The 25911-nt window shown below is 42.2% G+C and overlaps 1 protein-coding gene across 3 annotated transcripts in view; it reads right to left on the bottom strand.

The window, feature by feature from the left end:
* Nucleotides 1-910: 910 nt before the first annotated feature.
* The window catches only part of ITPKC (inositol-trisphosphate 3-kinase C), a 627543-nt gene continuing 602542 nt past the window's right edge, over nucleotides 911-25911 (bottom strand). For all 3 annotated transcript variants that reach the window (XM_069208096.1, XM_069208097.1, XM_069208098.1), the window contains 5 exons: nucleotides 21693-21906; nucleotides 20533-20737; nucleotides 15049-15150; nucleotides 7674-7745; nucleotides 911-3837 (listed from right to left, as the gene is read on the bottom strand). In XM_069208096.1, the coding sequence (XP_069064197.1) occupies nucleotides 3634-3837; nucleotides 7674-7745; nucleotides 15049-15150; nucleotides 20533-20737; nucleotides 21693-21906 (797 nt within the window). In that variant the 3' untranslated portion in view covers nucleotides 911-3633. The remainder of the gene's footprint in view (nucleotides 3838-7673; nucleotides 7746-15048; nucleotides 15151-20532; nucleotides 20738-21692; nucleotides 21907-25911) is intronic.

Here is a 25911-nt window from a genome sequence, read left to right as displayed (position 1 = left end):
GCACCCTGCCCTTGGGGCTACCCAGGGGTATCTTACATGTACGAAAAGGGAAGGTTTAGGCCTGGCAAGTGGGTACACTTGCCAAGTCGAATTAGCAGCTAAAATCTGCATACACAGACACTGCAGTGGCAGGTCTGAGACATGATTACAGGGCTACTAATGTGGGTGGTACAACCAGTGCTACAGGCCCACTAGTAACATTTGATTTACAGGCCCTGGGCACCTCTAGTGCATTGTACTAGGGACTTACCAGTAAATCAAATATGCCAATCATGGAAAGCCAATTACATACACATTTTAAACAAGAGCACTTGCACTTCAGCACTGGATAGCAGTGGTAAAGTGTGCAGAGTTACAAAAACAGAGTCCAGCACACATCATCAACCTGAGAAACAGAGGCAAAACCACGCCAAGGATGATAGAGCCTAACAGTGGTGCAATACAAGACACTCAAAATAAATTAATATTTCTGTATTGCAATGATTTGGCAAGCTTACCGGTGGCATGAATGACCTGTACAACACTCCAAATAAACTAAAAGGGTGCTGAAATCAATTAGCATGCAGCCCCCACTAGCCATGCTGTTAAAAGGGCAGCAAACTGATAAGGTCCTCAACCCAGTGGTACAATACCGCACACGCAACTTCGACTATCCAAACCTTCTTCAATTTTACTACAGCATTCAAATGTTTGGTAATTAAGACCTTGCACTGTCCTATTTTTCTTAAAGCCCGAAGCATTACTTTCACTGGAAGCCATTAAGAAGTCCTGAGATAATTACTGGTGTTTATCGACTTTTTTTTAAATCAACTTCTGCTTTAGTGGCAGGCAGTAATGCTGACTTTCCATTAAAGGTGAATGATTGCACATAGCTGCATATTAACTATTGAAAATAAAAATACATAGACAATGATGTTGAAAACCTCGTTATATTAAACAAACTTCGAAAGGAATGTACAAACAGCATTTAATGTTGTGAATTTAGGTCCGATAAAGGATACCAGTCAAACATCTCTAAGTGGCATAAACATATGTTGCACAAACATTCTGCCCCTATATAACAACACAAGTTGGTTAATCAATTACGATACAAAAATAAATCCCTTTTTGGTATGAGATGACTACGGAAGTAATATTTGAGAGTCAATGCCAAAGACTTAAGGTCTGATTCCTCGACCATGCAGCAGGGAAAAGAGAACTGGGCTAGATTTTTCTACACAAAACAAAATTTCTTAAGTTGCCTTCGCAATTCCAAGCAGCTTTTTAAAATCGTATAGTGGGCCATAGTCCCGGTCTCAGAGGTCTTCAAACTGGGGGGTGGGCCCCCCACAGGGGGGCCTCAAGTGATCCCAGAGGGGGCAACAGACTCTGGCCAAAAGAAGCATTACACTGATAACAGGCCTTTGTTTTAAGCAGAAGCATGTTATTGCATTTTTTAAAAGGTAACAGAACTTATTTGCAATGTTTAAATAGATCTACACATATTTAAACATTGCCATCTTTATAAAATAATTGTGAAAAATTCTGAACGGGGGCCCAAAGATTTGTATTTTTCAACTGGGGGGGTGTGGCATTAAAACATTTGGAGACCACTGCTCTATCTTAACGGGGTCATGATGATTCAAGCACTGTACTCCTTCTACAGTCCAGCAAATTTAGTTTGTTTTTGCATGTGCAAAATCAGACAATTTGTTTAATTTATCATGTGCATCATGCATGAGATATGGAAGTCTAAACTAAGTTATTCATAATTACTTGGAAAGTTAGTTATTGTGTTACAAGCTTGCCGCTGTGCTGAAAATGTGTTCAAAAGCATGTCAAAAACCATATCACATAATTACAAGTAATTTTCTTGGAACATCAGTGCTGTCGTAGTGGACCACCGCTCAGACGGTGTGCACTGTAAAAAACGTACATTCGGAACAAAATAACTAAAGTGTGAGGCAGATTCAGAGATTATTGCAAGATAGCAGCATTGACTCTTCTCAGCAACAGCCCTGACAGACAAGTATGCAAAACTGCACTTTGCTCTTTTTTCTTTTTTTTGGAACTGCAGCATACTACCAAATTGCTTAAAATCACCATTCTCTTATCAAAGAAGAAAAATGAAATCAGCCCCACATCCATTTCGGTTCCTAACAAGACCATGTGAAATACAACGTTTGGAGCTTGAGTGTCATAAATATATTTTAAAATACAGGATAATGTGCAAAAAGACAAAGTGGTGTTACCTCCCTTCCTACGTAGCCCAATTAGACATACCTGTTTACTGGTTTGTTTCCAATACATTGTCTCTTTAAAGCACCCTACAGTGTCTGTACTTGATTTTTCATGTTTAAAATTCTAATGCTAAAAGGCATACTTGATAAAAGTTAGTGTGCAAAACGATTTGCAGTAAGGCACATATCTATTATTATAATATTTCTAGAGCAGTTTTAATTGATGTGCGTTACTGAAGCCTACATTACAGTATGCTTGCCTTACACCTGGTGGTACTGTTGATTAAATGTACTTGGGTGAGCAAAGGTAGCCACTAGAAAAACTCTCTAATTTCCAGACAACTTACAAAATTGTACGCTCAGTGAGAGGTGCTAAGGTGCTCGTTTAGAAGGAGGTTTGGCTAAAACAAATTAAATGTAATTTTTCCTTATCTATGGAGTCCGGGGTGCAACTTTCTTTCAGTGAGCCAAGATTATACAATATGCAGCACTTACAGCAAACGGGGCTTCTGTCTGAAACCTCCTTAAGGACACAGTAGGAAAACAACCTTCGTCAGCAATAAACACCTCAGTAACATCATAGCTGAGACATGCGGGCTGTGTGCCTTCCAAGTGCTGTCGCATACAAAAATTCTAAAATGTGCGATCACAAAAAATGGGGCTTCGTTTAATCAGTGACTTTTTTCTAAATTCGGTGGAGGTAATAAACACGATGGAGAGATAGCTAATTCAGCCCTCCATTCCTATTTGAAATAAGCAACTCTGAAGCTGCCATCAAACTTTACCCCACCCTTGAAAGTACCTAAATGTTCCCCAGCAGCCCCTATAAAAGACCGCCTTAAAAATCCTCAATATACTCAATAAAGTAATTAAAACAAGCTAAATAACATATCCCTGTACAATAGTAAAATCTGTACAATATTTCCAGTGTTTCCTTTAACACATATTAACATATATATATTTATATATGTAAGTATAAATATAACAAAAATAGCAGAAATCATGCACTGACAGTTATAAAATTCAAGGGCACTTGTAGACTCAAGTACTAGCGTCCATGTAGTACTAATAAGTGTTCTGTACATTAACCTAAAGGTTGTTCCAGTGAATTTAAGATCCAAGTTCAGTATATTTCATGGAATGCACTGCAGCTAAATCTATCCTTGCACTGACGTTTCCAAGAGGGGTCCGGTTCCTTGTTCCACAGCAAAGTTCGAGATGTTGGGTTTCAGTGCAGCTGGACCCACGGACTCTTTCTCTTCCCTTATACATCAACGTAGCGTTTCACTATCAAGACAATAGGATTCCAGTTTCCGAGCGGTGCTTGATATTCATTGCAGTTTTACGAGAAGAGAGCAAGATAACTAGGTATCTTTTTTTACGTTTTCTGCAAGCCAAAGAGAATGCAGCCACTTCACTCCGTCACCATATCAGTAAATATGTTGATGAGGTTGTCAAGGCCCCAAAGATAACCATCTTCCCGATTGCCTTCCTCCCACGGTAATCTGTGATCTAGGGTCTGCTTGTCCGGTAGCATCACGGTTTTTCCAAAATCAATCATCCACACTTTAGCATGTCCCACCTTGTCATGGACAAACAACAAAGAGCTGCCTACCACCTGCAAAGTGAAACAAACGTTTTAGATTGCATGCTCGTCAGAATGTACCCATGTCTGTCAACAGCAACAAGGAACGCCAGGATACAGACTTCTTTTTTTTTTTTAAACAAAAAAGGCTTGCCTGGTCTTGAAAGGAAACGGTGTCACTTGACTTCAGAATGTATACTCAGTTTACACATCAGATCAGTTGAGTGACAGTGTTATTTATCTACAAGATTAGTGTCTAGTGAGCTTATATTTTAAAATTCACATATGTTGAACCAGTGCAACCGTCTGTATAAAGTATCTGCGGTTACATTTGTTAGACTATTTAACATTCTATGTGCATCTTGCAAGAAAAACTATTAATGACAAAAGAAAGAAAAACAATTAAAATACCTTACCGGCAAATACATTTGTAGAAAAACGCTTTGAATAATTTTTAAGCCACAGACACACCCAACAACACTATCCATATAAACAGCCAATGGGGAGATTTTTCTTTCATTTTTGGACAGGGCTGTTCTACGTCCTGACGGTCAAGAGCAATTTTGGGTGGACCGCATTGAAATATATAGCAGATACCCATGTTGATGACATACTTTTGAAAGTTGCAGAGGAAATTGGCTAAGTTGATTGACATGATGGATCATAAATTCAATATTTTCTCAAAATGGAGACCACGGTAAAAAAAGATGCAAAAAGATTCTCTTTTTTTTCTACACAATACAAACTCTTCATAACTTCTGTACCTTTAAAGAACATGATTATCAACTAGCTTCTTAAACAATAAGTTAATAACAGATGAGAAAAGTGCATTTTGGCTCTAGTAGAAAGTAGTACGAATTTTAGGAGAAAAACATACTATCTGTTTCTACAAACACGCTTTAAATCTAACACCGAACCTCAGCATTAGCTGTAGCCTGTTAATTTTACATAAATTGTAAAGGCTACAGGAGTCATCATTTACCTTAATAATAAAAAAGAGTAGGAAAAGGGGTACTGATTTTCAGAGGTAGCAAAGAGTTTCTGGTTGTCAAAAAACAAGCATAAAGAGATTTAAGAGTGATCATGTGTTAAAAGGTTCAGTCTGAGATGAGGATTGTAGAGGTAAACAAAAAAAAAACACAAAAGGAGGGTGTGGCCTGTGGAGCATGGGGTTAGCAACGTAGCACCCAAGCTCTGGCACGCTTCAACCCTGTGAGGCCATTTATCCTGCATAAAACCGGAACCTGAATGGTGCTGAATGGATCCATGAATGATGGATGGTGTTCTCTGTCTGCTGCCACTGAGACAGCTCCTGGGTGCGTCTTGGATTGAAGACCACGGATGAGCTCCCACCCTGGCCTGAGAAACCACTGTAGAAGCATGTGAGCCCTGATGTGGTGCCAATGGGCTACAACCCGTGAACTCCACACCAGGGAAAAGTGGCAGCAGAAATTGAGACCTTCTCCACCCTCTGCCGGAGAAGTATCGGGGACACTCCTTCACGCGCTAAGGCTCGGCGACCCTATGGGAATAGACCTAACTCCTAAAATAGACTGCAGGGTATACAAGGAGCAACAGATCGGGAAGCCTGGCGTATTGGCTGTGGTGCCAAATACAGACCACAAGATAAGCCACAGCAGCCCTAAGAGTCTTGCCCCTCACTTTTTTGCAGCATAACCAGAGGCTTTTTGATATCCAGACTACATGAGGAGGGCTCATGTTGAGGCCTAACAACCAAAGCCTACAGTCTCTGTATTGCATAGATGCGCCTTTTCAAAGTATTGATGATAACCTTTTTTTCCCGAACAGCTTCACAAAAACAATGGACTTAGGTGGAGGACCCCTCCGTTGTGAGGGAACTACATTTTGCTACCGGGGCATCACGGTCTAGCCCTGGGACCAAGATCTTCTGGACAGTAACTTAACAAGAGCAATGTTCTCTCAGGGTTTAAGACCCTCCCCACTCCCTCAAGTGGGCTGAATTGCCCTCTTGAAGACGGTGATACCCCGACTAATATATTACTTCACAAATCTCCCAATCAGTCTACTGAACAAGTTCCTTCACAATCTGGACAAAATCTTTGGAGAGCTCATTTGGCACACCGGGTGGCTCAGGGTGGTCTCAGCCTAAATAAGTCTACCGACTGGGGCAGGTGGCTTAGAGGGGCACTTGAATGTGAGCTTCACTTTCTCTAAGCCCAATAGCAATAGCTGAGCAGACTGCTTGCAGGCCTGCCTCTTTAAGAGACGTGCTGAGGCACGGCCGTTCCACCCTCACAAATTAAAAGGCCTTCTGATTCTTTGTTCCCATTGGATCCATGCTCATCCCTGCCTTCTCCAAGTTGCCCTTCGGCAGACTAAAGTACTACCCTGGCATAGCTCTTATCTTTTTGCCATAAGAGACTTGTTTGATGGGGCTAGTCTTCTTTTGCTGTCTTCTAAAAATTCTTACTACGCTAGGAGCCTGTTCATTGTGCATTTTTCAATTAAGCACTATCTCCAAAGGTACTGGTTCATTGATGATGCTGAACCGGAGATACATGCATTCATACAATCCTCTTTACACCATGGCCTGGGAGGCACACGGCACCTAGTTCTATGAAGCCCTCCTCTCTCACATGCACATAGTGATTTTGCTGCTGTGTGGTAAATGGGAGGTGGAGGTGGGTAGCGTGCTCTCCGAAAAAGTAGTGGTCACATGCCTTGCCCTTTCCACATTTGGTTCCACGTAATGCCAAATTTAAACACATACAATTTAATTTTACACAGCAGGCTGACAAACGCCCTCCCCCAGTGACGCAACCTACTGTCTTCACTTGCTCTGGGAATGCCCCTCTCCTTGGGAAATTACTAGCACGGGGGTGTTAAAGTTACATTCTTCTGTCACTACAAAGCCCACACTCCTGGAATGCCTACGAGTGGCCCTTCGTGTTTATACGTCATCCCAAAAACGAAAGTGGTGTCTCATTTTGCCAACCTTGCTTTCCTCACAGTAAACTATCACCTCAAACTGGAAGGCCACAACCCCTCAATCTTGGCAAAATGCCTTCATTAAATGGGTAGGTGCTGAAAGCAATGTCGTTCACAAGGAGAAATCTAGAGGAGGCCTTCACAGATGTCCCATCGCTAGGGTCTAGGGTGCACAATTATAAAGTCTGACTGCACTCTCTCCACCAGGTTTGCCTCTCCAATAAACTCTCCTCCCCTTATCAAACAGTACATCTGCACAGCACCATCTACACACACTGCTTGGCATACTGGCATGTATTCTCCAACTGCTACCTCTCCAGATCGACTGGCTTACTTAGGTCAGAGGTCCTCCTTTCTCCCTTTTCCTTTCCCTATTCCATGTCCTTTCCCAGTTTGTTGACCTGGATTTGATCCTAGACAGCGACAGATAACATTGGGTCGAGCTTCGGCTAGTGATCCTGCAATAAGGCAACAACCTTCAATACTAAAAGGACCACAAACACATGAATCCCTTGCCTACAAAAATGTTCGCCTTTATTCAAGCAGATAAACTCTAGACAAATGTCCTGCTACATCAGCTCAGTGATTGACTGCACCGTTACCAAGCCTGGTATCGTTTGCTCACATAATGAAATATCGCAATAAAGTTTGTTTTAAAAAATGAGGTATTACACAAATCTAAAGCTGCCTGGAGCAAGGTGTAAAAAAGATTTCAGTAAACCACTTTCTGTGAACAAATTCAAATCAACAACTGATGGCACGTATGTTGCTTGTACTGGTTGGGAATGCAAAATTAGCCAAGAACCACAGTGTGTTTGCAGGTTACAAAGAAACCGAACAGCGCATATAACTGAAATCCATTCATCAGTGCTGAAAGGAGACAAACGTGAGAATTTTACCTCGTGTGATTTGAAGAAGTCAGACTTCTCTAACGCGTTTCGAAGCTCTTTTAACCTCGTGACATAGCTTTTCTGTGAAATGAAAGCATACTTTGGTTAAAGGCAATAGTCAACTTAAAAAAAAATATAAGATAAAATGATTTTGGAGCTTAATATTTTTGCTGAACAATACTGTTTTCAGGGCTCCAGCCTTGAGTATTTAAATTTGAAATACGTTTCTGCTCCCTGCCTTTCACAGTTTTAGAACTCTCCCACGCTTTTCAGCTGAGAAGCGTTATTTTTTTAAAGAACTTTATTGCTTTTCCAGCATAACACAAATTAAATTTGACATTGATGCATAGCATCACCTTGGTCCAGGTAGATTTCAACAGAACGCCAGTCGATCAATCTTTAGAGCAGTGTTCACTCACCGCTGTTTTCCATAGATTCTCACTTACCATCATGGCATCACTTTTCAGTCATCACTTTGCTCATTTGGTGTCAGGGCGGGGCCAATATTTGGCGACAGATTCTTTTCCCATTCGGAACCTTTTCTGAATTCTCCATCTGCCCTACACCGTAATGAATTTCCGTGGGTACTCTCTCTCTCTCTCTCTCTCCCCCTTATATACCAATCTTTCGGGGTCCATGCATGTGTTCACACCCGTGTGCCACAGTTGTACAGATGATGCTTGTTTGTGGATCCCGTTTGTCAGACTCTTTTTGCCATTATAAAGCCTAGTGCAATGGACTGCTGGAGGTTCACGTCAAAAAGGTATGCCCACGATAGTAAAGTGTGATGAGCAGGAAGAGGGGGCGGTGGGGTATGACAATGTCTAATATTGCCTCTAGTTCCACAGCCATTAGCCTCTAGCAGGTCCTGATCATTGGACACCGGTTGGACACTGCCAGCTCGTGTGGATAAATATTCTATCTTCAAGAAGACATCTCGTACAGATCAGGGTCTGCGCCTATCTTGAAGAGTCTGCTCTTGTAGTAAACCCTATGCAGGTAACTGGATTAGTGTTATTTTTGGCCTTTACAGTGACTTCCCTGGGGTGCATCAGGGCCGTCCCTCATTCTGTCCTCTAGAGGGCCAAGCCCCTCTCCCCCCCACCCCACCCCACAACCAAAACCCCACCCCACATCTAGGTTTCTGAAAGGTATCTGGGGCATTTTAATGATTTTGAAGAATATCTCAGAGGTGGATTTGAACGGATCTCTTCCCAATGGATCCGGGCCATGAGAGGACTGTAGTGTGATACCTCTACCCAATGTACATCTTCTGCCAGCAGGGCATGAGTAACCTGCAAGTATTTCAAGGCTTAGGTGTGCCAAAGGCAAGCCTGTCTGCTTCCGCCCATGCCTGGACCGTGCTCATCGGCATGAACCCTGGTCTACCCGTCCTCTAGCGCTACACATCCTCTGACCTCCAAGCACTCAACACCAGACGCTGCCATGACAACTACCTCCGTGCCCACGCTTCACTCCATGGTAAGATGTTTCTCATGCGATCGCTGCCATTTCACTTGCAGCAACACTCCTACTCCACCCCCACGCGCACCTCACCCCTCATCACATGCATGCTCCTCAATAGCAGACCTCTGAGGTCTGGGACTTTGACACGTACTCCCCAGACATACTTTTTCCTCACAGAAACCTGGCTCAATCTGTCATCCACCCTGCCATCTCTACGGCCGTCCCTCCAAGCTACATAATCCACCACAAACCCTTAGGAGGACTTGCAGTCATCCAGGAGACCATCACCTGCACCACTTCCACTGATGAACCCACCACGTTCATGAAACACATGCATTTCTGAGTACAGGTTAACCACGCCATGGCCACACAGGCACCCTCACATATCGATCAGCCAGGCAACGCATAACCTTTAACATCCTCCTCACCAACTTAATCACCCCCATTGTCACCAGATGCAGCAAATCCTCAGTGACTTCAACCTTCATCTTGAAACACAACAGACCTAAACTCTATTGCCGAACTTAAGAGCCTTGACAACATCGGACTCACACAGTTCGTCCAAGGTCTGACCCACAACACAGGATACAACCTTGACCGAGTTTTTACAGCTAGCAAAAAGGCCACCTTCAGACATCTCACTCCACTCACATGGATGGACCACTCCATTGTACACTTCTTCATCAACACACCCCACTCCAGAAAGCTAAAGCCAGTCAGCAACTTCAGACACAGCTGGAACAGAATAGCAGATGCGGACTGAACTCACATACTCAATTTCAACTTGCCTGTCCTCACAGGAAACCTACAGAACTGCATACCCACATCCAACAACTCGATCTCACACTGTGCCAACACACACTGGATCCCCTAAAGAAAGTCAGTCAAGCAAGGACAAATTCTCAACCCTGCTGGTACATGGAAGACATAAGAAAATCCAAATGTTAGTGTAAGCAGCTGGAGAGGATATGGAGAACCATCTGCACCACAACAGACACCTACAAATCTGTGCTTATAAGATATCTCGCTCAGATCAAAGAAGCCAGGAAAGTGGCAGTCGCACTGAGACTGGCATCCTGCTTCAAGTCCAGCAAAGAACCCCTCAACATTTTTAGAGAATTCTCCAACCTGACAGCAGCCACCAATACCATAAACCCAACACAAGACCTCTGAGAGCAACGCTCCGACTTTTTCCATAACAAAATAGTCAAGATCTACAGTAATTTTGATCCCAACCCACCTCATAGGACCTCATCAGACAACTGCCCATCATTGCCATCAACTAACAGACTGAAGCCTCCTCACCACAGAAGACACCGTTGGAATTATGGAGAGCATTAACATAGGGGCCCCTACTGAGCCCTGCCCACACCACATCTACAACTTGGGAGGAACACTGATTAGCACCAACCTCACCACCATCATCTCTGCCATCCGTAGAGGAACTCTCCCAGATAACTGGAAACATGTTGAGATCTAAGTTCTCTTGCAGAAACCTTTGGCAAAACTGGAAGAACTCAGAAACTAAGGACGCATCTCACTACCACTATTTGTGTCGAAAGTCGTGGAGAAAGAGTTCAACAGGCAACTCTCAACTCACCTACAACAGCACCACCTCCTGGATATCACTTGGTCAGGTTTCTGCCGGAAACCACAGCACAGAAACTGCTGTGTTGGCTTCAAGAGATGATATTCGGGCCTTCAAGGACAGAGAAGAAACTGCTGCTCTCATCCTCCTCGCCCTCTTAGGGGCTTTCAACACCGTATCCCAGGACATCCTCATCTCAAGATTTCAAAACTCAGGAATTCAAGGACTGGCCCTGAGAAGAATCCCCCCCTTCCTCTCCGACAGAACCCTATGAGTCAGACTCCCCCAGTACACCTCCAAACCCAAGAAGCTTTTCTGTGGAGTTCCCCATGAATCCTCCCTCAGCCTAACCCGCTTCAATATGTACATGACACCCCTTGCCCGCATCATAAGAGCCCATGACATCAACATTGTCTCCTACGCGGACACACCCTCACAGATAAAATCACCACCACCAGGACCAACTTCACGACCTGTATGACCAACATGGCCAGCTGGATGAGGGAGAACTGCCTAAAGCTCAACACAGACAAAACGAAGAGCCTGATGTTCAGTAACAAAAGTGCTCCTTGGGACTTCTCCTGGTGGACAGTGGAACTGGGAGTCACACCCACCCCACAGACCCCACCAGAAACCTTGGGATCATCCTGGATGACAAACTCACAAGGTTTCAACAGGTGAAAACCGTGACCTCTTCATGCTTTCTCATACTCCGAATGCTCCACAAGATCTTCAAATGGCTCCCCACGTACACGAGGCACACTGTCACCCAGGCCCTCATAACCAGCAGACTGAACTAGGGCAACGAACTCTCCATTCACCTCACTCAAAGACTCTAGGCAACCCAAAACACTGCCACCAGACTCAGCCTATATGTCCCCTGAAGCACTTACACCACTCCCCACCTCATAGAACAACAGTGATTACCCATCCAGAAACAAAGCCAATTCAAGCTGCTTGTCCACACCTACAAAGCCCTCCACAATGTCAGACCTGCGTACCTCAATGACCGTCTTCAATTCTATCATGCAGCCAGACATCTATACTCAGCCTCGCTTGCCCTTGCACAAGTTCTCTGCATCTGCAGAACCAAGTCAGGAGGACACACCCTCTCATACATTGCCATAAAGACGTAGAATGACATCCCACAACACAACAGAACCTCACCATCTCTATGCAAGAAACTGAAGACCTGGCTGTTCAATTAGGAGCTGCGCCCAACCTTCGCTCCAGCACTTGGGTACCCTCGGGGACGATACGTTGCGCTCTACAAATTTAACATAAAATCTATTTAACATAGGTCTGTGCTAGGTCATGTTCAATTTGATCTCATTCTAATACCTCCCATGACATCGCCTTGTGCTTGGAGATGCCAATTAAGTGTAATCCTCTAAAGCCTGTCAATGTCCCCACTTATTTAAGCAGTGACCCCTTCCACAGAGGTAAATCCTTTTTTATTTTCTTCTGACAACCCAAGTATTTGGTGGTCTTGTTCCAACTATAAAGGGTTGTTTTGGTTGATTCTAGCAGTCTGTTCCGTGTTCCTTATTGGTTGCCTTATCATGTAATTAGTTTGTCTAGGTCTGAGACTCCATTTGGAATCTCTCCAATGGAAGTGCTTGGGCATTTCTTTTAACAAAACCCATTTAATAACTTTCTAGAGTTATGATGCCCAATAAAACTCCCTCACGCTTGGGAGCACTATCCCACCACTATACACTGTTCTGCACAGTCTGCAGAGAAAACTTTGGGGTGCCCCTATTACATAGGAGTGTGCAAAGCATATAAACAATTTTTTCGAAGTAGGAGTCTGGGATCATGATGGACAAGTCATACTTAATCTTACTCTCAGCTTCTAAAACCTTACCTGTGCCACTTTGAAAAGATCAATGCCCTTAATATAACCTGATCTCTTACTGTAACCAATCAATGTCACAGTAATCAACCCTGCACTGTGCTTGTCAGTGGCAAGTCTCTCATAGGCACACCTCACAGTCTAAACTTCCATCGTGCTCGTGGTCTTTCGTAATCAGGGACATTTTCCCTACTCTTGACTACATCATTACTATTGGTTTTCTCTTACTTATAGGTCTTCTCCCACAACTGCTGTCCTCACCTGCTTTTCACTCTCGGTTTCTTGTGGTCGGTCACTGGCCCCTCCGTATGTTTCCTTTCTTGTTCTTGGGTCTCCTCCTCTGCCACCAGGCTCTTGATTACCATAGGCACAGGTCACTGCCTTGTTTGCGGTCTTAAAGATCACCTTTCTGCTCTTGGCCTCACAGGTAAAGTTTCCCCAGCCCGAAGCCACTCACAGATACAGACCTTCTGATTCTCTTATATTCCACAGTGATGATGAAGCAGACCAGACTCCTCGCAGACCACACATTGCAACCTGGCCTCAGGTCTAAAAACTTACAGGAAGCTTTGAGAAGGAGACAGCTTGAGGTAAATTAACCACTTACAAAAGGCATGCTAAAACATACCTTGAGATTTGAAAATCTTTTGCAGCAGGGCAGCTACAGGGACTGTAAGGCATTCATAGTGAAACACACCTGGCCAAGATTTTAAAAACTTTGTAGAACAGAAGAGGGGGATACAGTTCAGCCTTGAGATGCTCCTCTGGGTGCCATTCATTAGGCACTGCTGCCATATGGATTCTATACTATCTCCTCCTTCACCAGAGACTTTGCACAAAATTCAGTCACTTACTAATTGCTGTCAGTTACCATAGGCCCAGCAGAGGTCAGTACAAAGACATTCTCTACGTTAAAATACAAAGTTTCTATGACCCTAGCTGGGCCACCTTACTGCACTATAACCAAAGATGGCAATTGAAGGGCTCTGAAGGGATGTTGCATAGGTATGGCTTAAGCAATTAATTGCAGTGCTCATTGGGCATGACTGTCACACTGTTTTTTCAAAGACGCATAACACTCATTCACAGACTTATTGAAAATAAATCCTGTAGACACAGACCAGTATTTATAGCGAGTAATAGATAAAAGGAACTGAAAAGCACTGGGGCTTCATTAGAGTACCCAGATAAACAACTCGTGGACAGATCTTGGCCATGAAAAGCCTCGTCCAGGTCACATACAGCTGGCTGGCAAACAATACCAAGTCTTGAGCACCTAGCTAAATGGTCTTGATGAAACCTGTATAATCTCAGGAGTCGAGGCACCTGTGAAAATGAAATGCGTGTGACCTCTACTTTTCTAGATCATTATTTCTCTTCCATCCCTTTTTTTCTGGACATAGGTAAATAGGCCTATTTGAGATAAGCTGCATGAGCTGTAAATATAGATACTGTGGGTGGGCCGGGATGCCAGGCAGATGTCTGTCTCCCAGAATCTCTCTCTGGCTTTCTCCAGTATAATTCAAAGCATTTACCAGGGCTTCGACCTCCTTTTCTGAGAATTAACGTCTTTCCTTTACTGCTCCCCTCTTCAACCACACGTTGAATGTGTAAAAGGTTTGATGTACCTGTGTCAGTGACTCCTTTCAAGCAGTTCAGACAATGATGGCAGGCACTGAACTTCTACTCCATGATTACCATCACCAGAACAGTCAGAAATTAAACCATCACTTAAATTGCTTTTTAAAGATATCTGAATTATGGGCTCTGATATACGAATGCTATAATTGTGAGCACCTAAAAATCGTACTCACCTTTCAGATGTTTAGAGGACTCTGTTAATCGGGAAGCGTTTTAATAATGCTAACTGTTGTAATGTTTGTGTTAAGACAACCAAAGACACGTATTGCTATGGTCTAATTTAACCAAAGAATGCTTATGCCACATCACAGATTATTAAGTGTCATCACTAGTTAGAGAAACATAGACAGTCAGGAAAGGCACCAATCTGGAGAAGGTACAAACCAGTTAAAACATATGCAAAGAATGCGTGTGAGCTCAGAAGGCAATATGAGTATAGTATGCATTTAATTGTTACATATTTGTAGTAAAGAACACAAAATATTTGCTGACTGAAAAGGGACAGCAAGTTTTTTTCCCCAAATTCTAGGCATTTATAATTTCATTTAGTATCTTTGATTTTGGGAGTGGAGGCTTTAATGGGACAAGTACATGATAGTTTTCAGATTAGATAAAGGCAAGTTTGACTTGTATGTGGGGATTTAAACTTCACACTAAAAGAAATATAACTGAAGGCAGTAAGTACCAGGGCATAGTATTTGAGTTAAGGAAACTGAAAACCCTATTCATAACTCTAAAACAAACTATGAGTCAAGATTGTCAATTTGTGACAGGCTGAACCCAACACCTTCCTTAATCATACATCATCCAAAATTGCATGAATAAAAACTCACAAGAATATTTTTGTTTCCATCAACAAAGTCTTCCAGTGCATTCATGACTTGCTGTTTCTGCTTGGTTTTCTTAAAGTTGGTGTTGCAAGTCCCATCTGACTTCTGAAGAAAATAGTCCAAATTAGTTAAGCTGACCACCACCTGTAGCTAGATCGCTTTCATTTTTAACATTTGGAATACTGTACAAGTCATTAAAACTTCCAACTATAATAAGATCCATTCATTCTACCACAATAATCTTGCTAAGTATTAAACATATATACATTTTTAGGGCAACCCTTATATAGATGTTTCTTATACTTAAGTGTTATCAAAAACAAATGTCATACTTTTTGTTCAGATGAGATTTCAAAATAAGACGATTTGGACTGACAGACAAACTTCTTGAATGGAGAAATTGTATCCAAGCCAAAACAATATATAAAGCAACACAACCTTAGATTTAACCTATATCCTATAATCTTGCTAAATTATGTTTGCAAAGGATTCACTTAAGCCTTGTAATATCCTACGAGCCATTCACAAACAGTGAAGTGCTGGTATTCCTTTTCATAAGAATAAAAAGTACTTTTTTCACACATTTTCTACTATGTAAGCAAAATAAAATAAAATCCCCAATTTTTCTGAGACGAGAGGCAAAACCCAAAAAATTGTGATCCAAAATTAAACAAGGTGCACTATGCAGTACCGATCTTAGCTTGTTCTGTGATACCAAGCAGTGCAACGCATAATGGGAACAGCAACAAAAAAACAAAAAACACATAAGGTATGCTTCTCGAAAAGCCATGTCTTGAGGTGCTTCCTGAAGGCGAGATGGTCCTGGGTAGTTCTTAGGTGTGCGGGGAGGGAGTTCCATGCTTTGGCTGCCAGGTAGGTGAAGGATTTTCCGCCTGCGGTGGTTCTGCGGATACGTGGGACGGTGGCGAGGGCGAGGCTGGCTGAGCGAAACTGACGGGTGGGCGTGTAGAACGAGAGGCGGCTGTTGAGTTATTCGGGGCCCATGTTGTGGAGAGCTTTGTGTGCGGGGGTGAGGAGCCTGAAGGTCAGCTGCTTGTTGACGGTCTTCTCGATGACCTTGGCCGGGAAGGGGAGAAGAGAGATGGGGCGGACGTTCTTCAGGTCATTGGGGTCAGCCGTGGGTTATTTCAGGAGGGCGTTGACTTCCGCGTGTTTCCAGCTCTCGGGGAAGCTGGCAGATGAGAATGAGCTGTTGATGATGCTCCGGAGATAGGGGGCGATGATGGAGTCTGCTTTGTTGAAGATGTGATGGGGGCACGGGTCCGAGGGGGAGCCGGAGTGGATGGTGTTCATGGTGATTCTGGTCTCCTCAGAGCTGATGGGGGTCCAGGCGTTGAGTGTAGTGGTGGGGGCTGTTGGTTCGGTGGTGGGCGGCGGGGTCTGGGGTCCGAAGCTGTCGTGTAAGTCTGCGATCTTTCGGTGGAAGAACGTAGCAAGGGAGTTGCAGAGTTCTTGTGAGGGCGTGAGGACGTTGGAGCTGGCGCTGGGGCTGGAGAGCTCTTTGGCGATGTTGAAGAGTTCTTTGCTGTTGTGGGTGTTGTTGTGTAGTCGCTCTTTGAATGATGTCCTTATGGTGGAGCGGATCAGCTGGTGGTGTTCACGGGTGGCGATCTTGAGGGCTGACATGTTTTCTGTGGTGCGGGAAAGGTTTAAGTCAACAGTTTTGGCTTAATCAGACTACCTGACCAATCATAAGGTTGATTCTAGGACTGTTTGAACAACTTGTCAGATAACCTACCATTCAATCAAGCAAGGTTGTGCATATTGTCATTGTAAGTTGAGTTACATTTACAGGATCTTTTACTAACAGCAGGCTAGGTTACACACTCTTAGGGCTAAAAAAAAAATTGTGATAAGGGAGCAGCATTCGGTCAAACATGAGGGCCTCTAACCCATACTGAATCAAATTGTGCAGAGCATTAAACAAAACTGGAATTGCTCTGACAACGGGCACCATAAAAAATGGCTTTATTCCCTAATGGGTTTGGCTTTCAATGCATTTAACACCCTCCATCACAGGTCCATAAAACTTTACACTATATTCACCCTCGAAGACAAATCTATGACTATCTAATGCTGAAGTCTTAGCATCTGCTTGAAACTTTCTAGTCTTCCCCAAGCTCTTGTTTTTGCTGGTCATCTTTGACTTACTTCAAAGATTAATACCAGGTTGTGCTCAGAGGACATCAGCCTCGGTTAACTAAACAAATACGTCCCAGAATCCTTAACTGTTTCAAGGGGGCGAAAAGAGCTGGGAAGGTAAAGTGACATTTTAAGACACTGATAGATGGCTAAGATCTTGGGTAAAGATGGAATCAAAAGCAGAGGTTCTGGCTGTCAGCAGGCATGGCCCTAGTGCAAGGTTAAGTGGATGTGCAGATTCTTGGAAGCAAGAAGCAAGGGGAGTTTGACAGGGGTGTTTTGCTTCTTTTCTCACGAAATGCATTGACTTATGAACCCATCTAGTCTGAAGCTATGGTAGAAAACAAAGTTACATGATGCCCAAAGGGAGGCTGTGCACCTCATGGAAAAAGTAGGCTTAAGGGTATTTAATGAAATGGGTCTGAGTGCTCCACCCCAAATGACTGCGTATGGGCCCATGTCGACGTAAGAATGAAACACTTTTTCAATGAAAGGGGAGTCCAATATATTATGTGGCTCATATCAGATGCTGAACTGCTAGATCAGGAAATGTGTACACTTTACATTTCTAGTACCTTGTAATCAAATTCTCTGCTAGCATCGGAAGTTAAAAGATCTACATAATTTCGCAATTCATAGCAGCACAATCAATGATGCTAGCAAGCCTGAATTGGCACATGCTCATTTTTATCAGCTTTCACTTGGGTACAGTACACCACTCTGAGCATAATAAAGATATTTCACTCCTACCTAGGGTGCAACATTGAGGCTGCATGATTCATCCCTTTTCTCAGTAAAGATTATGCAGACTGTTGGTTGGAGAGGCGGATAACTTTGAAAGGCTCCAAACCGGGCATTGATCTGCTTTATCATCAGTAGATGGAATTTTAGTCACTAAGAGTTCTTGTGAGAAAGGAATAGGGAAGCAACTGTATAGAAGTGTATGGTTTGACTTTCATTTCTTCCTAAGACCTATGGTGCCAGAATTACTATATTCCTAAACTTTTCCAGTTTATTCTTCTGGAGCAGAACCGTTTCTCCTGTAAGTTATTTTTCGATGAAATGGAGAAGTTCTAATAAGAACAAGGTGACTAGTCACAGGCAGAGCAGCAGACTGAGCTCATTAGGCATTTGATAATCCAGCCCGTGCTTTTCACCCATTTTTCAGTGAGGTACACTAGACTCAGCTTTAAGTCTAATATTTGACAAAAGCTCCTCCCTAAAGGTAGACGCCACTAACAACTGGTTGAATTATGACCCAAGTGGGTAACCCACTTCTGTCTTGCAATGTGCCTTTTCTTGTATATTGAACGCAGAGCCTTACTGTGACCAGTGCAAGATCAGAAGCTTTTTAGCATGTTTTTTTTTTGAGGGAACAGCTTCAATACTTCTGCTGGATTTATGTTACAACTACGAAAAAATTGTTTCTGCTTGAGAAGAGACCAGCTTTTCCAAAAGTAAGAGTTTAAACATCTTGACATCTTAGGTGATCGACATAAGCTCAGAGAGCGTTGGTGCAAGATTGGCACAAAGTCCTCCTGGTGTAAAGAAATACCCGGGATTTCGGGAAGGATGTAGGAGGAGTTCTATTCATGACACTATGCATACATTTCTGCACATTGGTTCCAGAAGAGCTCAAATATTAAGTCTACAATATCTACCATGGACAGTAATAAAAGATCAGTGTGGTCGCCCAGAACTGGTATATAGAGAATAATCACTTCCAATGACTGAGGAATGTGGATTATTTGGTAAGAAGTTAGTGGCTGTAGTGTCAACTATGTGTAGGATGTATAAGGCTCCTTCGAAGTTACTCTGATTTTACTGTTCTATTTCTTCGGTTTTGTTAGGGGACAAGTCATGCTTCTGCTCTAGGGCAGGTGATGTACTTAAGTCAGAGACTAAAAGCAACAAATTAAGATTTCAGTTTAGGAGACCTATGGAGCGACAAGTTATAGGTAGCTAGCAGACTACTACACCTCACATGACGTTTGCACTTTTGGGGAGAAGTAAAGAAGGTCCAATACTGTATGCTTGAAAACAGCACTAGAGGAGGAGAGTTAAGATATGCAGATCAGACAGAGGAGATCATCACATGGTGGAGAAGAGTAAAGATACGCATGTCAGGCGGAGGAGATCACCACAACACAAGCAACATGTCTGAGACAAAGGAACCTCTCCACTTCTCAGTATTAGATGCCAATGATGGTCTGTGCATTTCACATTCCCAGCTTCCACGTCATTTTTTCAGTAAGAAAACAGAACAAATTCACAATAAATATGCTGACTAAAGACTTTCCTTCGCATTATTCTGAGCCCTTCTTCCTTCTTGGTGGAAGAAAAATACGGGTTTGACATTAACTATCTCTATTTAGTACACAGTACTAACAGCTGAGTTGGTTTCCTTTTTTGCAGAAGCATCTCCAAATAAAGTGTTCCCACTGGTGACACTACTGCTACAGCTCTTTTCCACTTGGATTCCCATATCAGAGGATGACAAAAAAAGGATACGTTTGGATCACTTAATCCTAGAAATTAAAAATATTCTGTTCTCAAAGTGCGTTCTGACATCAACATCTTAAACTACTCTCTTGTAAGGAGAGTTAACAGGTCTGTGACATCACCAGTTTCTGTGAACATTCAAGGCAGATTTCAGATTTTAAAACATAAATTTATTTGAGGTAATTCTTTCAGAAGAGAGTAGATATATAAATGTGCCCACAAATCAAAAGAAAAAGTAGCACTGATAGCTGTATGTATTTACCTTAAACACCCCTTAAGAAACAGCCTTTGAAGACATTGCCCTTTATGTAAACGTTCATCTAAATAGATTCACTGGGCCTTCTCAAATCTTCGAGGCAAGAGATCCAGGCACGTGCATGAGAAAAGGCTCAGAGAGAAAGAACATAAGCAAGCAAAAGAAAAACTGAACAAGACCAAGGCCATGTTCCATACTAAGAGTGATTATTATATTTATGAAAAGGTGGATTCTGGAAGCTTATGTATAGCAGTAGTCTTTAAGAATATCACCATTCTTCCTAGATTGGGTATGAATTTTTTCAGGTGAGAGGGTGTGGGCACAAAACACAGAAATTATTAAATGAATTACTAATGGATGGCACCAATATTTTATTCAGTGTTAATCCGCAAACCAGCAAAGTCACTGGACTGATGCTCTGTGCTGATATTTTAGGTTCTAAAGGTTTAGACACTTCCTTTTCATTACTTCAGGACCTCAGCGAAATGAGACAAAAGAATCACCACTAGCAGCTTTCCAAACTTATTTTAGCAGGATTGCTTAATATGCTGTTCTGTGCTTCTCACCTTTATGCCTTCGATCCTGAAACCTAAAGTAGCTGTAGAACTGAGGGTTTCTCTCCACTGCATGTAGCGTGGCTTGAGAACTGCCCTCTGTGCATGCTCCTCCTCGTTAGGTGCATCTGGGTCCACAGCAATCATCTTCTCGTACATATCCTTTCTGAGCTTTGGCTTCTCTCGAGCTTTCACAAGCTCTTCCTCCAGGTATGTTCTGTGAAATACGAGAGAGATAATTTAGTACCTTACTTCCAACAAGTTCTCTAATAAAAACTTCCCAAACCAGATTTCAAAGATGCAGACTGCTACAGGAATGATCAGAAGACAGTTAGTGAATTGCATGATCACGTAGGTCGGCCAGGAATATCAGTCTATAGCAAGCATGCCTTTATTCCAAGGGCATTACAGCGCTCCGATCTATACAGCATTTTGTAATAAAAGGAAAGGCTTTTAACACTTTTTGGGGGGAAGTGAGGGGGAGGGGACCCAATCCCTACCCCCCTTTTAAAGAAATATTAACCGTAAACATCCAGCACTCGTACCCATCCAGGGAACCACAGAACTCCTTTAGAAGGCATGCTTGGTAAAGTTCTGTGGGTAAAGACAGTAGGCAAAGACTTTACAACGCCATGAAAGTAAAAAAAAAAAATGAATGTGGCAGCCAGCAGGCAAAATATCAGAATGTTAGCTCTTTGGTGCCCTGTAGCTCCTTAATGAATACAGTTATTAAGTGAAATAATTTGTGCACTATAAAATGGAAATTACATTTGCCAACAAATTACAGTATGAAAAGTCACCCCAACAAAGACCTCTTGAAAGATAAAAAAAAAATGGCAATTTGAACACTTGATTCTAAACTTTCTTCTCCGAGATCCTCATTGTGAAGTGAACCAAAGTGGAACACATATAAATGACTTCAACTTAGTCAGGTCACTATAGTTGACCTGAGTGATTAGGCAGGAGTTTTGGGAGAAACTAGCAAAGATCCAAAGGATGAAACGAATACTTCTCATTTACTCATATTGAACTTCTGTTTTTGATAAACCTTGACCTACTTTTTACAAACACGAGCAATTCCCTTTTCTTAAGAGATTACAAAGAGAGAATTTTTTGAGCATTAAATAGTAGACACACTTCAAACAGACGTAGGTCCCCAAGTCCAGGCTTACCGGATACCCATCTTGCAGTCCATAATAGATGGAGAGTCAAACTCAGAAAGAAGATCTTCCATCTGATTGTAGTTTTCCCCGTCCTTCTCAACCACACCGTAGTATCCTGGAACATATGGCTGCAGTACATCTTTATTCAGTAACTCTAGGCACTGCTGTTCACATTCACAATACTTTTTCAAGATTTTACCAAATTCGCCAGCCTTGAAGTTACCTTCAAGAAACAAAAACAATGCAAAAACGCGATCATTCATAAGGTTTTAAAATTAGTTTCTCAAACACGTCTCCATAGAAAAACAAATCAAAAATATATTGTCAAACAAATGAAAGAAAGTAAAAAACCTTTTTAAATAGCAATAATGTATACACCTAATTCCAGTGCAAATTATTAGACCATACCTAGTGTATAAAAGTATTATAATTGTTGCCATTTACATATATATTCACTATAAAAACACAAAGGTTACAGGGATGTTATAGTTAGGTTCACATTTTACCCACACAAAAAGATAGAATTGGGCTTTGGATCTGTTAGTACCCGTGGATTAGTGTCCCTTGATAGCTATATTTTATTTCCTTTAATTACTCTGAAACAACTTAACAGATTTACACCAAAAAACAAAAGATCTCTCTGGACCAAGATCTACCTTTCTGGCAAATTTGGTGTCAATCTGTTCAGCAGTTTGGGCTTTAGTGATGTTCAAAAATGATAAAATCCCCATAGACATAACATGGGGAAAAAGTGTTTTGGGACTCCCCCACCCTCTCCTTTTCCTCAGGATCTGCTTAATGAATCACCCCAAAACTTTCCAGACAGCAGCTAAACTAATTAGCGTACAAGTTGTAAAAATTATAATATGTCATGTCAAATGGCACCAAAGTTATTAACATAACAAAAAATGGTTTGTCTGTGGGAAAAGTTGGCACTACCTATAACTACCTACTTTCTATCCCCAGAAGGAGATATATATATATGGAAAATGTCACTTACCCAGTGTACATCTGTTCGTGGCATGAGACGCTGCAGATTCACATGCTTTGCACATCCCACCATCTAGTGTTGGGCTCTGAGTGTTACAAGTTGATTTTCTTCAAAGAAGTCTTTCGAGTCACGAGATCGAGGGACTCCTCCCCTTTCGGCTCCATTGCGCATGGGCGTCGACTCCATCTTAGATTGTTTTCCCCGCAGAGGGTGAGGTAGGAGTTGTGTATTATAGTAATAGTGCCCATGCTATGGAGTAAACATGTATGTACATAAAATAACAAATTTACAAATGTTCAAGATCAACTTCGCAACAGCTACAGGCTCCCGGGGAGGCGGGTGGGTGCATGTGAATCTGCAGCGTCTCATGCCACGAACAGATGTACACTGGGTAAGTGACATTTTCCGTTCGATGGCATGTGTAGCTGCAGATACACATGCTTTGCATAGACTAGTAAGCAGTTATCTCCCCAAAAGCGGTGGTTCAGCCTGTAGGAGTTGAAGTTGTTTGAAACAAAGTTTGTAGTACTGCTTGTCCTACTGTGGCTTGTTGTGCTGTTAACACATCCACGCAGTAGTGCTTGGTAAACGTATGAGGCGTAGACCATGTGGCTGCCTTACATATCTCAGTCATTGGAATGTTTCCTAGAAAGGCCATGGTAGCACCTTTCTTTCTAGTTGAGTGTGCCTTCGGTGTAATAGGCAGTTCTCTTTTTGCTTTGAGATAACAGGTTTGAATACATTTAACTATCCATCTAGCAATGCCTTGTTTGGAAATTGGATTTCCTGTATGAGGTTTTTGGAAAGCAACAAATAATTGTTTTGTTTTCCGAATTTGTTTTGTTCTGTCAATGTAGTACATTAACGCTCTTTTGATGTCTAATGTATGTAGTGCTCTCTCAGCTACAGAGTCTGGCAGTGGGAAGAACACTGGTAGTTCTACTGTTTGATTCAGGTGGAACAGTGATATGACTTTTGGTAAAAATTTAGGATTTGTCTGTAGAATTACTTTATGCTTGTGTATTTGAATAAATGGTTCTTGTATGGTAAATGCTTGGATTTCACGGACTCTTCTTAGAGTTGTGATGGCAATTAGAAATGCAACTTTCCATGTTAAATACTGCATTTCACATGAGTGCATGGGCTCAAACGGTGGCCCCATGAGTCGTGTTAAGACAATGTTGAGGTTCCATGAAGGAACTGGTGGTGTTCTTGGTGGTATAATTCTTTTTAGGCCCTCCATAAAGGCTTTTATGACCGGTATCCTTAACAGTGAAGATGAGTGGGTAATTTGCAGGTAAGCTGAGATTGCGGTAAGATGTATCTTAACGGATGAAAATGCTAGTTTGACTTTTTTGCAAATGTAGCAAGTAGCTTACGATGTCTTTAGCAGATGCGTGTAAGGGTTGAATTTTATTATTATGGCAATAATAAACAAACCTTTTCTACTTATTTGCATAGCAATGTCTAGTGGTTGGTTTTCTAGCTTGTTTTATGACTTCCATACATTTCTGTGTAAGGTTTAAGTGTCCGAACTCTAAGACTTCAGGAGCCAAATTGCCAGATTCAGCGATGCTGGATTGGGGTGTCTGATCTGCTGATTGTGTTGAGTTAACAGATCTGGTCTGTTTGGTAGTTTGATATGAGGCACTACTGAGAGATCTAGTAGTGTTGTATACCACGGTTGTCTTGCCCAAGTTGGTGCTATGAGTATGAGTTTGAGTTTGTTTTGACTCAACTTGTTTACTAGATATGGAATGAGTGGGAGAGGGGGAAAAGCGTATGCAAATATCCCTGACCAACTCATCCAGAGACTGATCTTGTGGTTACCTGGATGCGAAGTTTTGGCATTTTGCGTTTTGTTTTGTTGGAAACAGGTCTATTTGTGGTGTTCCCCAATTTTGGAAGCAAGTGTGTAGTACTTGGGGATGAATCTCCCATTCGTGGATCTGTTGGTGATCCCGAGAGAGATTGTCTGCTAATTGATTCTGTATCCCTGGAATTAACTGTGCTATTAGGCGAATGTGGTTGTGTATCGCCCAATGCCATATTTTCTGTGTCAGGAGACACAACTGTGTTGAGTGTGTTCCTCCCTGTTTGTTTAGGTAATACATTGTTGTCATGTTGTCTGTTTTGACAAGAATGTGTTTGTGGCTTGTTATTGGTTGAAATGCTTTTAACGCTAGAAATACTGCCAATAGTTCTAAGTGATTTATGTGAAACTGTTTTTGCCGGGAGTCCCATTGTCCCTGAATGCTGTGTTGATTGAGGTGTACTCCCCACCCTATCATGGAGGCATCTGTAGTTATTACGTATTGAGGCACTGGGTCTTGAAAAGGCCGCCCTTGGTTTAAATTTATATTGTTCCACCATTGAAGCAAGGTGTATGTTTGGTGGCCTATCAACACTAGATCTAGAAGTTGACCCTGTGCTTGTGACCATTGTGATGCTAGGCACTGTTGTAAGGGCAGCATGTGCAATCTTGCGTTTGGGACAATGGCTATGCATGAGGACATCATGCCTAGGAGTTTCATTACTATTTTGACTTGTATTCTTTGGTTTGGATACATGACCTGTATTATATTGTGAAATGCTTGTACTCTTTGTGGACTTGGAGTGGCAATCGCTTTTGCTGTGTCTATTGTTGCCCCTTACTGATTTGCGCAGCTACTACGGCCATGCATTTTGTAAAAACTCTTGGTGCAGTTGTTATTCCGAATGGCAACACCTTGAATTGGTAATGTACCCCTTTGAATACAAATCTTAGGTACTTTCTGTGTGAAGGATGTATTGGTATATGGAAATATGCATCCTTTAGGTCTAGTGTTGTCATGTAGTCTTGTTGTTTGAGCAGTGGGATTACGTCTTGTAATGTCACCACGTGAAAGTGGTCTGATTTGATGTAGGTATTTAATGTTCTGAGATCTAATATAGGTCTCAGTGTTTTGTCCTTTTTGGGTATTAGAAAGTACAGAGAGTAAACTCCTGTTCCTTTCTGTTGAATTGGTACTAATTCTATTGGTCTTTTTTGTAGCAATGCCTGGGCCTCTAGTCCTAGAAGATCCATGTGTTGTTTTGACATATTGTGTGTTTTCGGTGGAACGTTTGGAGGGAATTTGAGAAATTCTATGCAATAACCATGCTGGATAATTGCCAGTACCCAAGTGCCTGTTGTTATCTCCTCCCAATGTTTGTAAAAATTGCTTAGTCTCCCCACCCCCAACAGGTGTTATGTGT

This window comes from Pleurodeles waltl, chromosome 9 (genome assembly GCF_031143425.1).
Source record: "Pleurodeles waltl isolate 20211129_DDA chromosome 9, aPleWal1.hap1.20221129, whole genome shotgun sequence".
Classification (NCBI taxonomy): domain Eukaryota; kingdom Metazoa; phylum Chordata; class Amphibia; order Caudata; family Salamandridae; genus Pleurodeles; species Pleurodeles waltl.
The sequence above is the reverse complement of the archived record's forward strand: the minus strand, read 5'-3'. Positions and strand labels throughout refer to the sequence as shown.